Below are 18,519 nucleotides of genomic sequence, written 5' to 3' on the forward strand. Positions count from 1 at the left end.
GTGACTTTGACCCCAGTTTCAAAAGCTGTCAAAATATTGCATCTTTTATTTAAAATTTTTGCTTCTTTTGTATTTTTTTCTTAAAAAGTTAAGAAACCTGGGGCACCTGGGTGGTGGTGCAGTTGGTTAAGTGTTCAACTCTTGATATTGGCTCAGGTCATGATCTCACAGTTTGTGAATTTGAACCCCACATCAGGCTCTGTGTTGACAATGCAGAGCCTGCTTGGTATTCTCTTCCTCTCCCTCCCTCCCTCCCTCTCTGTCTCTCTCTCTCTCTCTGCCCTTCCCCCGCTGTGCTCATGCACATGCACACGCTCTTTCTCTCTACCTCAAAATAAATAAATAAACTCAAAAAAAGTTAAGAAACCCATTCTAGATTATATTTTTAAGTTATTTTTAGTCATGTATTTCCTCTATAGCATAAGTTTGTATATTTATGTAACATATTATTTGTGTTGGGTTTTACATGTTGGAAGAAAGAGGAACACTGTTTATCATTATTACAAAGAGATATTTGAAGATCGAATCATGCCCTTGGTAACTTGGGGTACACATATCTTCATTAGTAGGGTGGCCTGGCCTTCAGGACTAAGTCTAAAACAATGTCAGAATCAAATGCTTTTTGCAAGGAATCTGAATGTTTAGTATAAAAAATAATTTCCAATTTATTTCTGCAGAGAAATAAACTGAAACTTTAAGAACAATGTATTTGTTTAATTACCCAGGTTTAGGTTTAAATTTTTTTTTGAGTCTTTCTTGACCTTGGGTTAGAGTTATAGAAGTGACAGAGTTTAGACTTTAACTCTAATCTTAGCTTACTAATTATTCCCTCTCTCCCTCACCATTTTCTGCTTACTGTCTTCTTAAATATCCAGTCTTCCAGATTCGTTGGCTAGCTTCATTAGTGTGGTTTGGACATCAAGTCATGTTAAAAACTCCATTTTTTTCTCTTTTTTTAAAAATTATTTAATGTTTATTTTTGAGAGAGAGAGAGAGAGAGCATGAGTGAGGAAGGGGCAGAGAGAGAGAGAGAGAGAGAGAGAGAGAGGGAGACACAGAATCTGAAACAAGCTCCATGCTCTGAGCTGTCAGCACAGAGCCTGATGTGGGGCTTGGACTCGGCAACGGTGAGATCATGACCTAGGCTGAAGTAGGACGCTTAACCAACTGAACCACCCAGGTGCCCCCATTTTTATCTTTCTTATTCATCATACTTACCTATCCTTCCCTGAAAAAGTTGTGTGTGTAAGTTCACTGGCACAAGTTTCTAGTAGACCTAATTGTGATTTATTTGTGTTACCCTGTGTAGACCAGATTCTGCAGTCTTGTTATGCTTGACTCTGTCAAATTAATGTTCTAATGAGAATGTAGTGAAGAACAGAGGCTGAATAAGACTCATTTTGAGGAGGATGGATATTCCTTATTCCTGGATGGGACTGGATGCCTTGGTTAGCATGCTCTGATGCTGCTAATAATTCCTATTAACCTCCTTTTAAGGATTTTTTATAACTTTTTTATAATTTTTTTATAAATTTTTTTATAGCTTTGTTGAGGCAAATTCACATATTGAGATTAATTCGTATATACCGTAAAAATGCACCTCTTTAAAATGCGTATTTTGGTGGTTTTTAGTATAGTCACAAAGCTGGCATCTGTCATTACTATCTAGTTTCAGAACATTTCATCATCAAGAGAAACCCCATTCCCATTACCAGTAACATCTTATTTCCCCCTCTCTCCAATACTGTGGTAACCACTAATCTACTTTCTGCCTCTATTGATTTTCCTATTCTGAACATTTCATATAAATGGAATCATATATGCTTTTTGTATATCTTAATATAATGTTTTCAAGATTGATCTGTTGAGTATGTTATCAGTATTTCATTCCTTTTTATGGCTAAACAATATTCCATTGTATGAATATACCATATTTTGTTTATTCATCATTTGACAGACATTTGAGCTGTTTCCCATTTTGGCTTTTATGAATAATGCTGTTTTGAACGTTTGTGTACAAGTTTTTATGCAGACTTATGTTTTCAGTTCTCTTGGGCATATACCTAGGAGTGGAGTTGCTGGGTTATATGGTAACTCTATATTTAACCTTTTGAGGAGTTGCCAAACTGTGTTTCTATTACAAATTTAAAACCTAATAATACAGACAAAAGTTTGGCAATCTAACGTGACTTTATCTCGGCTTAGTCTCTCCTTTTTGAAAAATGGTAATGATTGTATTAAAGTAGATCCTTCATTACACTTAATTTTTTATATCTTAAAACATAAATACCTTTTATTAAACAAGAACATTTTTATGCATTGATAGGAAAAATTGGCACAACAGATCCTTCAATAGTAATGCTTTACTTATTACTAGACTTGGGGAGTTGAAATGAGAAGGTGCAAAAATACAGCTTGTAAACTTACTCTGGTTTGCTAGGTAATTTTCAAGCTTTTGGATATATATATATATAACAATTAGCGCTTATGTGGTTTCTGTGTAGATTAATAATGGAAGAATTAGAACATCGATGACAGTTTATTCTACCATTTTAGAATTTGGCTTATGATTTGTCTAATGGGTCTAAATAGACGTGCAATGTACAGTTAAAAATTGCTTTCTGAGTTTTTTAAACAGGAACTGGAGCTGGTAATGAGCACTGTGATCTCAAATATCTCACTCCAGTATGGCACCAAATCTTAGGGTACACACAAAATTTGACTAAATTGCTTTTTTTTTTTTTGCTATATTTTTTAATGTTTGTTTATTTATTTTGAGAGAGGGGAGGGGAGGGGCAGAGAGAAAAGAAGGAGAGAGAAAATCCCAAGCAGCTCTGTCTGCACTGTTAGCGCAGAGCCCAGTGTGGGGCTTTTGAACTCACGAACTGTGAGCTGAAATCAAGAGACACTTAACTGACTGACCCACCCAGGTGCCCCTTAAATTGCTTTTTAAGAATAAAAATTTGGCAGTATATTTGAATATACAAGTAAAGGTAATTTGGTGTCTGCCAATTCAGCCAATCTGAAGCAGCTAATGAAAATTTTCTGTTAAATTCCTCATCTATTAATAAATCTTACATACTCATGTCAGTTTTTCTGTATTTAATTTTTTTTAATGTTTATTCATTTTTGAGAGAGACAGAGTGCAAGTGGGGGAGGGGCAGAGAGAGAGAGAGGCAATTTGGTGCCATACTGGAGTGAGATATTTGAGATCACAGTGCTCATTACCAGCTCCAGTTCCTGTTTAAAAAACTCAGAATCCAAAGCAGGGTCCAGGCTCTGAGCTGTCAGCACAGAGCTCAATGTGGGCCTCGAATTCATGAACCACAAGATCATAACCTGAGCCAAAGTCGGATGCTTAACTAACTGAGCCATGCAAGCACCCCTCAATTTTTCTGTATTTAAAGGTATGCTCTATGCTAGGTGCTATGTAGGGTGCTTTGCATGCATGGTTAAAAAATGCATTTCTTCTGCTTTTACTCCTTGACATGTATTAATTAATGTAATTAGTTTATCATATTCAAAAAGTAATTATTACATAAATAATGTTAATTATAGTATTTATTTTGTTATGCCCACTAAGTTTGTTCTTTTCCCTCATTCAAAGGATTTCTTAAATCTTTTTATTTTTAATTGAAACAGTGTAATTAAAGGAAAGAAAATTAAGTAACCTGTATCCTATATGAAAACAACTTTCTGTCTCCATCCTAGAAAGTAAAGGCCAGGTTTAGGAGATACTTACTGAGGTGGATTCTTCAGAAATTGAAATTGATGGGGTGTGAGAGGAAACAAGTCAGATAGATAAGGAGGGGAAAGCCCAAAACTACTAGGAGTTCTTAAGGCTGAAGAGGTAAGGAGGGTAGAGGTGCCATGAAAAGAAAGAGACATAGAAGCATTTGAAAAGTCAGGTAGATTTCTTTTTATCTAGTTAGGTTTGAATTGCTTTGGGGGATGTTCAGTAAGCAGTTTGAATATGGAACTAGAACTGAAGAGAAAAGTCAGGATAGAAATAGAAATTTTGGATCTTCATAAATGTACTTGTTAAAGTCACAATACGTAGGGGATAACCTCGCTAAAAGATGAAATCTGAGGAGAGAACAGTTCCCTAAGAGAATACAACATTTAGGATTTGGGAAGCAGAGGAACCAGAAAGGAGTAATTAGCAGGGTAAAAGGAAAATCAAGGGACCCTTGCTTCATGGATCTAAGAAAGGAGTTTTTAAAAGGGGAGGATCATCTTTGTTAAATACTCAATAGGAATTAAGGCTTTGAGATTTTGGTGTCATTTGGATATTTTTGGTGACTTCATAAAAGTTTCAGTCGAAGTGGTAAAGGGAAGAATGAAAATTTTAAGGGGTTCAGGAGTTAGTGGTTCACTAGGAAGTGCCAGTTTCTCTTAAAACTGTGGTCTGTTGACCACAGCTTTGAAGCAGTGTAGCCTAGCAAAAAATAATTTATTTCCATATAGTGGTAAATATGTATTGAACTCTGTTAAACTTCTAAGGTGACTCTTCCTGTGCTGTATTTGTTTTTGCAAAGATAAGTAAAAATTCTGTAACCATGCTATTAATTTGGGGGTCTTCCTTAATTTTTTAGTTGGACAGTTGATATTATTATGGCTTAATGTGTTAAAGCTGGAGCTCAGTATTCTCAATTTTACTATATGGTTCATAGTCTGTGTTATGGAATAATGAGGTTGGTGATAGATTGCTTTGGAACACTTTAAGAGTCTGGGCTTGGCAAAGTATTTTCCAGTGTAAACTAAAGGGTAATGGGGACTGAAGTGACAGTGTTTGCTTAAATCAAGACACATTACCAGATAGATGAAGGGTGGCATGGTCAGAGGCCATAGGTTTAATACCCAAATTTTGGAATTTTTGAGCAATTTGCTGTGGAGACAATGGAACAAAACACTTGAATTTGGGATTGACCTGTAAAATCTGGAGCCAACAGTTTCATGAGTTAAATGGTTAGAGGACCAGAATGATTGAGGAAGAGATGAAAGAAAAGGTAAGAACTTGTGTGTAGAAACAAAGTAATCAAACCTGGGAACTCTTTTCTTTTCCATTTGTTGTATTAAATATCTTCATTTCAGTAACATTAGTATATATCACAAAACTGTTGTCCTCGTCATTGAAATGGACTTCTACTTTATTTCCACAAGAATATAATTTGGAGGTAGAGAGAGGATAAACTTGCATACATCCTCCTAACTTACTTCCATCTTGAGAAAGCACTGTATTTTCTCTTCTGACCCAAGAGCAGGAGGCTTTCCTTTAAGGAAAATTTTTGCTTGCTGTCTAGGCTGTGCAAAAAACGATTATAGACTATTGTGAATTTTCTATAACTCTTATTTTCTTTAAGTTTTTATGCTTGCCATATTTATTATTTTAAAATACAAGTCTGTAGTGCAGAGGTTTATTTTAAAACAAGTTCTCAAAATTAAGGTCTACTGCTTACCCCTTCAGAAAGGGTTATAAAGGTGCTACGTTGAGTTCTCCTTTGCTAGTAATTGATGGATATAGGAATTGAATCCCAGCTTCTCTGACTCAAAGCTGTCCCATTGTGAAGTGATAATGAAGTGTAAGAGGGCAGAGAAATTTGTTTCGTAAGTATACTGGTCAATTCTAATTTGTATTCATTTTCTCTGGACATTAACACTGGAGAAGATCTAAATTACTACTATTTGTCATGGGTTATGCTGGTAGTAGCTGGTATTAATAGAATAAGAAGACAGGGTGTGCATTTTCAGGGAATCCATGTTCTGATGGCATATTAACTGTTGTAAATTGTGCTATGTTCTAGATTAGACGCGTATATAATGGGCTGTGGGTAGCGATGAGGAAGCACTTTGGGAGGAAGTGGAAGATGGAGGTTGGTGCCCGGAGTAGTCTCAGGAAATGTTTTAGCAAGACAATTTCTGTAGTGATCTAGAAGAAACCAAGGAGTTTGTTTGGTGTATACTACTAGGGAAATAACTGAAGCATTGAAATCAACAAGAACAAAGAAAATCTTTTTGTTACCTAAAGACCCATATGATTGGCCCCTACTTCACAATGTGTCCTTTACTATCAATCCTAATGGCATAGCTTTGGTATCTGAAAAAGAATGGCAGACAAGTTAGTCTGTTATACAGCAGCAGGTAAAGCATGAGCAAAGATAGGAAGATGAATTTTGAAAGGCAGAGTTGCATATTTTACACTTAAAGGTAGGCACTGCAGATGTATAGTTTAAAGACCTTTTGGTTTTTTTAGTTGCTTGTAACAGGTATTAGTAATATGCATATTTTTATATAAATAGGTTTGTAAAGATTTAAGAAAAGCTGGTTAGAGATGGTATAGTTTTAGTGGAAAATCCTATGATTTTACTACTTGTTGCTGTTACTTTGTATTTGGGCTTAAAAAATATTTTGACTTAATGATCATACAACTTGTATGGTAGTAACAGGACAGTTAAATATTTCAGGTATAAAACCAGGTGAATCTCTTCATTTAACAGTTATTATTTAGTTCCAACTGTTTGCCAAGTTCCATACCTTTTAAAATTCAGATAGATTCTCCAGTAATTGCTTCAGAAATTTTTCAGAATAGTGGCAAATGCACTACTATTTTATGTGTTAGGTATTCTTGTATTTTGCTGCAATATAACTTTTAAGCTTAAAGTATGATTTCATTTTGATTTCACCTTGAAGTACAGTTTTATGATTTGTATATTCTTGTGTGCATATTTACTAAAATTATTGTCTTTTGGAACTCATACTGTTTTTTAAGTGTTGATATTGAGGAATTTGGCACCATAGTGTGTGGCCTGGTAATAGCAAGAGAAGTCTTGAGCTCCAATATTTGATTTATTTATATTCCATTTTATTCCCAAAAGAATTTGAGTTAGCTTAATTTGCATTTTAGCTCTATTACTTTTTGTGTCCATTTTTTTCTTAATTGTCCTGATATAAAATCCAGTCAACAATTAAGTTTAATACTTTTCTTGTCTCAATGTATTATGAATTCTAAGTGTTCAGTGAATCTGAAGAGAATTAGATATATTTTAGACCTGAAGCTAACACAACTTGATGATGGATTGGATGTTGTAGGAGAGGGTAAAGGAAGGAATCAAGGATGATTCCTAGCTTTTAGGCTTGAACAACTGTTGAATGGTAGTGCTATTTGGACATGTTTGTAATGCTCATGAGACACTCAGTGGACAGTCCGGTATACAGCTGTTTGACTGGACAGATACAACAAACAGCACACAACACATACTCATTAGCTTAAAGTCTTTGATAAACAGTGAAACTGTTCTACCTTGTTAAGGAACTCAAATCTTGACACACAAATGGATATCTAAAAAGAGCATAGTTCTATTGCATGTGACTTTTAGAAGCCTTTGAGAATAAGTTTATTGATTTAGGATTAAGCAAATAAAATTTTTGTGTTTTAAGAAATAGAGGAGTGCCTGGGTGGCTCAGTTGTTTAAGTGTCTGACTCTTGGTTTCAGCTCAGGACATGATTTCACGGCTTGTTGGGTTTGAGTCCCGCATCGGGCTCAGGGCTGACAGTGTGGAGCCTGCTTGGGATTCTCTCTCCCTCTCTCTCTGCCGCTCCTCGACTTATGCTGTCTTTGTCTCTCTCAAAATAAGTAAATAAACTTAAATTAAAAAAAAAAAAGAAAAAAAGAAGGAAAGAGAAAATAATTTGGAACTTTAAAACAAAGTGAATATTAAGTTTGGGTTTTGTTTGTGTTAAAAATTATAATGTATTAGAGGGGCTCCTGGTGGCTCAGGACAATTAAGCGTCTGACTTCAGCTCAGGTCATGATCTCACGGTTTGTGAGTTTGAACCCTGTGTCAGCCTCTGTGCTAATACCTCAGAGCCTGGAGCCTGCTTCAGAGTCTGTGTCTCCCCCTCTCTCTGCCCCTCCCATGCTCATGCTCTGTCTCTCTCTGTCTCAATAATAAATAAATGTTAAATTTTTTTTTTTTAATTTTTTTTTTCAACGTTTATTTATTTTTGGGACAGAGAGAGACAGAGCATGAACGGGGGAGGGGCAGAGAGAGAGGGAGACACAGAATCGGAAACAGGCTCCAGGCTCTGAGCCATCAGCCCAGAGCCCGACGCGGGGCTCGAACTCACGGACCGCGAGACCGTGACCTGGCTGAAGTCGGACGCTTAACCGACTGCGCCACCCAGGCGCCCCTAAATTTTTTTTTTTAATTATAATGTATTAGAGACATCTGTATGACTTGTCTAAGAAAGCTCAATAAAGAAATGAATTACCCATTTTTAATGTTATTTGCATTAGATCTTGGTCATATACATAATTCATTGGTCTCTAAAGTCCAATAAGATAGTCTAGTCTCTGCCTTCAGTTTTATAGTTCAGTGGATGAGACATATAAGATTGAATCTCACAAGTGGTAATAGGGTAATGTATTATTGACTATTCAGTGCTGGAAGCTGAGGAGCTGTTAAGGAAAGGTTTGAGAAAGCTCCACAAAGGAAATAACACTTTAGCCAGAGTCCTACTATTAACTCACCAGCAAGAGTAAAAATTGTCAAACTGTGATGTTGAGGAATGAAGGGTTGCTTGTGGCAACGGTGGTGGTGATTCTATGTGGCTGAAGCATCAAACTCTAAGTAAGAGAGTGTTATAAAAAGAAGCTAGGAAACTGGACAGGCAGCATTCAAAATGTGTTATAATTAAAAAAGGAATTGGTAGTTTCTCTTGGAGCTAATAGACCCACTGGAGGATTTTTAAGTGAGGGACTAAAATTTAAATGATCAGATATGCCTTTTAGGACAGTAATTCTGAGATAAGAAATTATTTAAAAGAATTTATTTTGTGACTTTTTCAAGATGTTTAAGGATAGACAATTGGAAATCTTTCTTAAAGGCCTTTAGTTTTGTTTGCATAAAGAAAAGAAAATATGACACAAGGTTTGGTATTTATAAGCCTATGTAAATATGCCAGTTAGCTATATTTTTGCCCAATTAGGATAGTCAATGATTGAAAGTACTTTCTTGCTTTAGGATTATATTAAATAATTGTTAAGCTTAATAAATGAATTATTTTATTAGTGTTTTCCTTAATGCTATTTTCACACAGTCTGTCACATGCACTCTACTTACGAATAAGATGCCTTAGTATTTACAACATGTTTCTCAATTAATTAATTTCCTAGTAATTAATTTCACTTAGAGAAAATGGAATTGGTGGTCAGGAAGTTAAAATGAAATTGCATGTGTAGATACTTCCATTTCATGTAGTTAAATGAGGTTTGGTGCTATCTCTACTTCAAGCACTATTTGGATGTTAATTATGATATATTAAAAGAACAAAATTTTTTGTCTAGGCCAGCATTCAAATCTTATTCTAAATTTAATTTAACATGTAAGCATTTAATATGTTCTAGGGGTGCAAGGCCTTAAATATCAATGTGACTATAATCTTGTACTCACAGAGCTTACAGTTTAGTAGGGGAAGTAAAGTGTATTCTTTTTATATATTTATCATAAAGAGAAGGAAGTGGTGTTTTAAGAATGTGTGTAAAGTCTAAACAGAACTCAGAAGGGAAAGATTATTTTTGCACGAGAGACATAAAAAACTTTGATGGAGCCAGGACTTAAAAGATGGATAAGATTTGGAGGCTTGTTTTCTGAGTGTGGGTATTATCCTCATATTAACTTTTTTTTAATGTTTATTTATTTTTGAGAGAGAGGAATACAGAGCGCGAGCAGGGAAGGGGAAGAGAGAGACACACACACACATGGAATCCAAAGCAGGCTCCAGGCTCTGAGCTGTCAGCACATGAACTGTGAGAACCCATGAACTGTGAGATCATGACCTAGCCTAAGTTGGACGCTTAACCAACTGAGCCACCCAGGCGCCTTGATACCTTTTTGATACATTTGGGTAGAATTTTTTTGATGTTGATTTTTTTTTTTTAATGTACAAAGTTTTTATGTTTAACAGATCATCTTTGTTTTATTTATACTACACCAGAGATGAGTATTTCTGATGTGTATGAAACTTTTTAAGTACACTACTTCTGTAGGCTTATTTTAATAGAACATTCTTCATGGGAAGCTTGAAGTAGAAAGCATTCCATGCTGTGCTAGGCTTCAAGAAAACTGGACATATAAAAATTCAGACTCCAATGAGATACTTATTTGTACACAAAAGTGTTAAGTTTTATTATATGAAAAAGGAAGTCATTTCACATAAAATCTTTATTTTGCCCATTTCTCAATAAAATAATTCATCATATGAAAAAAGAAATGCTTGGAGTGATTGCAGCAGATACTCCAGAAGTGTATTTATATTTTATAATTAAATACATCCCCTCCTCCTTTTCTTTGTAGTTCTATATGTTTATTACCTAAGTTACATTCCTTTTCCCCTGGTGTTTCTGCAAATATTTAGATTGATATCCTTCTGTAGGTCACATTCACATACAATATTTTGGAATGTATTAAGATACTATAAATAACAAAATTAAAATCTTTGAACAAAAAAATTATAGAGTCTAATTATATATGTGCATAACTGGGAAGATCTTTGTTAATGTGGATTAAGAAAATCATGAGCAATCTTTTCTATTTTCCTTTAATTTTTGTAGCATTCATTTTTATTTTTTTAAGTTTTATTTACTTAAGTAATCTCTACACCCAACATGAAGCTTGAACTGATGACCCTGAGATCAAAAGTCTCATGTTCCTCTGACTGAGCCAACCAGGCACCCCTTAACATTTAATTTTTTGAATAGGCAATACATTTATATAATCTAATAAGTATGAAATGGCATATAGTAGTTTCTTTCTCATCCATTTCCTATAGCTATTCATTTTTCTTCTCCATAGACAACAACCTTGTTAATAGTTTCTCTTCTAGAGATATTTTGTGCACATGTACAAAGAAATGCAAATAATATTTTTATTCTTAACACCAACAGTAGTATATTATATACACTGTAGTGTTCCATGCTTTTTACACTTAATATGTATTTTGAAGTATTTCCATATCACTATATATAAAGAACTTTCTTATTGGTTTTCAGTCATTATCATATTTACTTGTATAAATGAAATGAATCTATTTAGTCAGTCTTCTATTTATAGACTTTTTTGATTGTTTGTAGTCCTTTGCTGTTTTAAACAATGCTGCAATAAATAACTTTGTGCATGATATATCATTTCACCTGTGCAGGTGGATTTTAAGAAGTAAAATTCCTGGGTTAAGGGGATATATGTATTTAAAATTGCCAAATTACCCTCGTTAGGGGTTGTGTTAATGTTTTCTTCTGCCAGCATTGTATTAAAGTTCTGGTTTTCCCACATCCTCACCAACAGCCCATTTACTTTCAAATATAATTTTTCCCCTATCCTACTTTGAGAACTTTATTACCATAGAAAATAGCATCATAAATGTGGGGAATTTAACTTCAGCATTGTGCCAGTGCAGAACAGGATTCTAATAAGTCTTTTCATCTTACTGAAAAAAATGTGTATTCCTGATTTAGGTCTCTAAGAATTGTCATGATAAAGTTTAGTGGTTTTTCAAAGAAACAGAAGACTCACTATTCTATGTATAATCTGTCTGTGATTTAAAAAAAATGTTTCACTGCTTAAATATCAGCATCACAAGTTGTAAAAGTAAAATGGTGAAAAAGTTAAATGTTACCAGACTTTGTTCATTTCATTTGTATTCAATAATTTGTTGAATAGTAAAACCAAAATGCCTTCAATATGTCTTTAAGCCTGGAAGAAAGTAGGCTCCTTTGAAATTAAATTTCAGCAATGTAGTTGAGTAGTGAATTTAAACAATTCACAATGCTGACTTTCAGTGCTTCTGAAAGCAGGAAGTGTATTACTGACACGCAGAAATATTCCAGCCCAAAGAACATCCCTACTGCCATATGTGGTAAGAATTTGTCACTAACTCACAAACCACTTCTGTAATGCAGTGAATAAGCAGAATTGGTCTTTGTTAGACATTTCCAATTCAATATGAAAGAACTTTGTTTTGTAGTGTCTTATAAGTAATTATTAGCTTATGCCTTGGAAGGAGCCTGGCACATCATGGGTGCCCAAGGTTTATTGAGGGAAGGAATAAAGAAACTTGTACGTAATCTTTTACGCATTATTTACTTGGTTTTAGGGACCCATAGTTAAACACTAAAATTACTTGAGTAAGTTAAGGACTGAGTTAAATATTCTGACTTAGCTTATTAATGATGTCTTTAAACAAATTTCTTACTTTTATTTTAGTGTCCCCTTTGAGTGCTATTTGGAATATTAATTTTATGTTTGCACTTAGGGTAAAAAAACAATTATCCTTAGGGTTAATTATTAAGAGAGAGGGAAATACTGTGAGCTTGGAAAAATAGGAAAGTGAGTTATAAGGAATTGGGGTTAGCAAAATTCAATAAAGAGCTATTTGTAAATCATTAAAATTTTGAAAGTATTAACGTTTGTATAAACTTAAATTTTTTTGTTTGTATTTTAAGCGATTAAGAAGATTGTCTACCAAATATAGAACAGAAAAGATTTATCCTACAGCCACTGGAGAAAAAGAAGAAAATGTTAAAAAGAACAGATATAAGGACATACTGCCATGTAAGTTTGAAATGCCCTTCATAGAACAAATGGAAATGTTAATAAGTTTCTATCCTAAACTAGTTTTATTCTTCCTAATGAGTTTGATTGTTAAGGAGTTAGTACCTCTTTTGTAAGGTACACTATAAGATAATTTGTGATTGTGCTTCTTGTTCTTCCTTCTGAAAGTAGTTTTTGTTGTTTGCTTTTTTTTTCTTTAAGCATCACAATTATTCTGATACTTACTTTTAAATACAAAAAAAAAATCCAAGTAAGAATATCTTTTGTGGACTCCTGTTCAAAGAAGTTCTTTTGTTAAAATAAAATAGATAATTCAGTAAGTATAATGGAATAAGTTTTATAAAATGCCAAAAATATTAACTCTTATCTATTGCCTGTTCACAATCAGAACATTAATTATGCATGAAAAAGTGAACCATAAGGTGGTTCATGCCTGCATGTCTGCTGTACTCAGTAGTCTAAATATGTATCTCTGAGAGTATACCTTAGACTGATAGCATTATATTATAATAATGTAACTGTATTCTTAAATAGCATGGTTTTTGGCAGAATACCTTTAACTCTAAAAGCATGCATACTTCCATGTGTCCTGTTTTACAGAATAAAAACTTTACATCATGCATGCTGTCCCTTAAAGCTGCCACCAGTCTTTTTCTTTCCCTTCAACTGTCTTAAAACATCTCCATTCCATGACACCATTCCCTCAACTCTAATTCATTGTTTTCTCCAGCCTTATTGAGATATACTTGAAAAATTTGTTTTTGTTTTTTTTTTAAGCTTGTTCTCTCTAAAATGTCTTTGAAAAAGTTTCCAGTGATTTTCTTCATGCTGGATTTGGTGACTTTCTTCAGTGTTTACCCCTTTCTGTTAACTATTTTGATGCCATTGACTAGTCCCTATTTCTGAAATTTTCTTCTTCCGTGATCTCTTTCTTTCAAATGACCTCTTCCCTCTCTTGTCCACTTCCCTCTCTTTCTCACTGTGTTCTCTGCATACATTTAATCCTTCATCTTTTTCTTGTTGTTGTTCAACTGTATTCTCAGCTGTGGGATCTGTGGGTGGCCAGTATTAGCAGAATTACTAAGTGGCAAGTTTACATAGTATAATGGTGAAGAGTTTTGACTCTGAAGTTCAAATCTTGCTTCTACCATCTGCTATTTATATGACTTTGGGGGCGCCTGGGTGGCTCAGTCGGTTTAGCGTCCGACTCTTGGTTTCGACTCAGGTCATGATCTCAGTTTTGTGGGTTTGAGCCCCGCGTCAGACTGCACTGGCAGTGCAAAGCCTGCTTGGGATTCTCTCTCTCTCTCCCTCTCTCTCTGCCCCTCCTCATTCACACTGTCTCTATCTCTCTCAAAATAAATAAACTTCAAAAGAATTTTTAAAATATATGACTTTGGACTCCTCCTCTTTGTGCCTTTTCCCCCGCATCTACAAAATAGAGATAAAGATTATAATCCTTTTTATGATTATTTTGATCATTAGATAAGTTAATACATGTTAAAATGCTTAGGACTGTACCTAGCACATAGTAACTACTCATTAAGCTTTTTGAAAATACACTGTACTTTCTTACCAGTCTTCCTCAGAATGGTGGATGGTATGGGTTTCTGGATAGTTTTTATTAAGCAGGATAATCTCGAGGTACTCTTTTTTTTTTCTGTTGAGACAGAGAAAGAGAGTGCGAGCAGGGTAGGGGCAGAGAGAGGGAGAGAGAGAATCCCAAGCTGCCAGCACAGAGCCCAATGCAGGGCACGATCCCATGAACCTTTAGATCATGACCAGAGCCAAAATCCAGAGTCAGATGCTTAACCCGACTGAGCCACCCCAGGTACCCAAATCTCGAGATACTTTTTTTTAAAAATTTTTAATGTTTGTTTATTTTTGAGAGACAGAGCATGAGCAGGGGAGGGGCAGAGAGAGAGAGGGAGACACAGAATCCAAAGCAAGCTCCAGGTTCTGAGCTGTCAGCACAGAGCCCAACATGGGGCTCGAACCCACGAACCATGAGATCATGACCTGAGCCGAAGTCAGATGTTTAACTGACTGAGCCATTCAGGTACCCCTTGAGATACTCTTAATGTACTCTGGAATTAATGCACATTCTCTCTCTCTCTCATAATAAATAAAATAAATGCTATTTTATTTATTTATTTTTGGGAGAGTGAGCAAGGGGCAGAGAGAGAGGGAGAGAGAATGCAGAGCCTGAAGCAGGGTTCAAGCTCCCTTGAAGCGGGCTCGAGCTCCTGATGTGGGGCTTGAACTCACGAACTGCAAGATCATAGTCTGAGCCGAAATCAGATGCTTAACCAACCGAGCCACCCAGGAGTCCCAATGCACATTCTTTTAAAAACACACATTTTCTCTTCTTTCTTTTTCTGTCATCTGGGCAAATGAGTCTTAAACAGCTCTAGGTTTCTATTTTCTTAAGTTATATTTTATTCATTCATTCCACAAAAAAATTTGAGCATATACTATATGCTGGAGATTCAGTAGAAAACAAACTGGCAATAATCCCTGCCCTTGTGGTGTTTATATTCTAGTTAAGGTAATGTACAGTGAATACAAATAACATACATGATCTGTCATATGGTGATTAGTGGTATTGAGGATAATACAGTGGGGATTAGGCATGTAGAGGAAACTGAGAATAGAAAGCTTTACAATTTTAAATAGAGGTAGCAGGGGAAGTTCACTGGTGTGCTTCTAAATTGCCCCTCTTAAAAAATAGAAACCCTGATTTGTATTGTCAGTTTCTGTAGTAAATGTATTATTTGCCATAATCACAAAACTTTGAGGTGTAGGTATTATGTGCCACTTTGCAGATGGGAAACCGAGACATAGATTAAATAGCTTGTGACACAGCTAACAGAGTCAATGAGAATTTATATTCAGAGCACTGGTTCTCCACTAGGGTGATTTTGCCCCTAAAAGAGACATTTAGCAAGTCTGGAAACATTTTGGTTGTCACAACTGGGATACAGAATGGGCATGCTGCTACTGTCATCTAGTGGGTAGAGGCTAAGGATGCTCCTGCATCCTATATAACACAGAGGCTACACCCTCTCCACAGCAAAGAATTATTCAAGGCCAAAATGTCAGGGGTGCTGAGGTTGAGACACCTTGCTCTGGATCCTGAGCTCTTATTCATTGTGCTATATAGTCAAACTAGCAGTGTCTTTTTTTCCTTTTAAATTATTGAAGGATTGATAAGTCAGTTTCCAATAAATTTCTAGTCATTTTAATTTGGAAAATGTTATTAAAAGCAATTGTACTTAGAGATGTATATTTACTTGCTGTCATAAAAATAATGTAAGTTGTCAATTTCCTTTGTATGTTTAGCATGTTCAGTGTTTGGATACCAGTATTTTTTTAAATAGCTTTATTGAGGTATAATTTACATACCATAAAATTTACCCACTTTAAATATACAATTCAGTTATTTTTAGTAAATTTATAGAGTCATCAACATAGTAAAGTTTTAGAGCATTTCCATCAACCTAAAATAATCATTTAGGCCATTTTTCAGTCTTTAGCCCCAGGCCACCACTAATGCTTTCTGTCTCTAGATTTTCCTAAGCATGTTTTTGAGATTCATCTGTGTTGTAGCATATATGAGTTCATTCCTTTTTAGTCAGTAATATTTCATTGTATGGGTATATCACATATTGTTTATCCATTCACCAGTTGATGAACATTATGAATAATCCTACCATGAACATTTCCATACAAATCTTTGTGTGGACACATGGCTCTCTTTTGGGTAGATACCCAGGAATGGAATTTCTAGATCTATGGTAGCTTGTGTTTAACTTTATAAGAAACTGCTAAACTGTTTAAAGTATCTGTGTACCATTTTATTTTCCCACCAGCAATATATGAGCATTCCAGTTTCTCCACATTCCTTTTTATTGTCAGTCTTTTTGATTACAGTTATTCTAGTTGGGTGTGTGGAGGTATCTCATTGTGGTTCTGACTTGCATTTCCCTAATGACTAACTGAACATCTTTTCATGTTCTATTAGCCACTAATATATCCTCTGATGAAAAGTCTTTTCAAATCATTTGTCCTTTTGTTAGATTTGATTTTATTTTCTTGAGTTGTTTCTTAGCTGTTGTTCTAAATACAGGTCTTTATTCATTTTTCCCCCAGTTTATGGCTTGTCTTTTCATTTTCTTAAGGTGTCTTTTAAGGTATGCAAGCCTTTAATTTTGTTGAAGTCCAACCTATCAGTTTTATGGATCATGCTTTTGATACTCTGAGTAAGAATTCTGCCTAAGTCAAGGTCACAAAGATTTTCTTTGTTTTTTAAAATTTTTCTTCTAGAAGTATTGTAGCTTTAGCTTTAACATTCAGGTCTATAATCCATTTTCAGTTAATCATCTGAAATAATCTGTGTATGTAAGATTGTTCTTGTACCAATTGTTGAAAAAGACTATCTTCTTCTCCACTGAATTGCCTTGGTATCTTTGTTGGAAATCACTGGAGCATAAATACAAGGTTTTTTTTTCCTGGATCCTTAATTCTACTACATGGTTTCCCTTTTTCATTTTCTTTTTCTTTCTTTCTTTCTTTCTTTCTTTCTTTCTTTCTTTCTTTCTTTCTTTCTTTCTTTCTTTTACAGTAGGTAAAGAACTTTATTAACCTTGTTTCAAACTTTATTTCCAGGCTTCTTCAGCTTAATTAGCTGCAAAGAATGAATTGTGTATAAGCAAAAACTGAAAAGAGCTGTAGTGTCCAAGGGGCCTGGGCTTAAAAATATTACAGATCTAGATTTTATCAGCTGTATGAACACAATTTTAAAAGGCAGTCATAATATAAAATACCAGCTCCCAGTAACTTCTTCAAGTTTTATCTTCTTCAGAAGTTGACTCAATCCAGTCTGCTTCATTCTTGGAAGCTTCATCAAAATTCTCCACAAGATCTGGAACCTCATCATCATCATCGTCTCCGGTAGCAAGCAGTCGTTTCCCATCCACGGATTGTTTGGGCAGAACTTCAGCCAGTCTCCCTAAACTAGTCAGACTGTCTGCACCAAGTTGTTTTAAGATAGTAGCATTTCTGTCAGCTGCTTTGTCTCAGTATGGCTTGTAATGGTGAAAGTGTTTGCTGCCAGAGATGCCTGAACTTGAGGGTTGTTAAAGTGGATCATTCTTCCTTGGATTGTGAACATAGCCACTTCTTCAGTACCAGAGATATTTTTTACCTCTAATTTCTATAAGGAGAACTGAAATTTTTATCATCTGCTGTAGTCATTCTATGAACTACCTTCTTTCAGCAAGCAGTTCCTTTCCCACCAATGTGCACTTGTGCTTGCAGTTTGGTGAGTTTCTCCTGATTCATGATAGTTTCTTTAACCTTGTTGGAGCAGAAATGGTACTGCGCAGGTGACTAGGATTGGTGCTCAGGGGGTCTCAGGCAGACCAGCTGAGATCAGGTGCACACACACCTACAGTATCTTATTTTTAAGCCAGTGTCATACTGTCTTCATTACAGTAGCTTTGTGTAGTAAGTTTTTAAATTTTTTTTTTTTAACATTTATTTATTTTTGAGACAGAGAGAGACAGAGTATGAATGGGGGGAGGGCCAGAGAGAGAGGGAGACACAGAATCTGAAGCAGGCTCCAGGCTCTGAGCTGTCAGCACAGAGCCTGATGCGGGGCTCGAACTCACGGACCGTGAGATCGTGACCTGAGCAAAGTCGGACGCTCAACCGACTGAGCCACCCAGGCGCCCCATTGTGTAGTAAGTTTTAAAAGCAAGAAGTCCTCCAGCCATGTTCTTACTTTTTAAAATTTGTTTGGTTCTTTTTTAGTTCTTACATATAAATTGTAAGATCAGCTTGTCAGTTTCTGCAAAAAATCCTAATAGGCTTTTGATAAGGGTTGCATTGAATCTGTAGAGCACTTTG

General features: G+C 35.3%; 1 protein-coding gene and 1 pseudogene across 1 annotated transcript in view; one reads left to right on the top strand and one right to left on the bottom strand.

The window, feature by feature from the left end:
• The window catches only part of PTPN12 (protein tyrosine phosphatase non-receptor type 12), a 104,358-nt gene that overhangs the window by 29,130 nt on the left and 56,709 nt on the right, over window positions 1-18,519 (top strand). The window contains exon 2 of the mRNA XM_043588683.1: window positions 12,501-12,609. Coding sequence (XP_043444618.1) covers window positions 12,501-12,609 — 109 coding nt within the window. The remainder of the gene's footprint in view (window positions 1-12,500; window positions 12,610-18,519) is intronic.
• Window positions 17,234-18,077, bottom strand: LOC122487797 (annotated as a pseudogene).

This window comes from Prionailurus bengalensis, chromosome A2 (assembly GCF_016509475.1).
Source record: "Prionailurus bengalensis isolate Pbe53 chromosome A2, Fcat_Pben_1.1_paternal_pri, whole genome shotgun sequence".
NCBI lineage: Eukaryota > Metazoa > Chordata > Mammalia > Carnivora > Felidae > Prionailurus > Prionailurus bengalensis.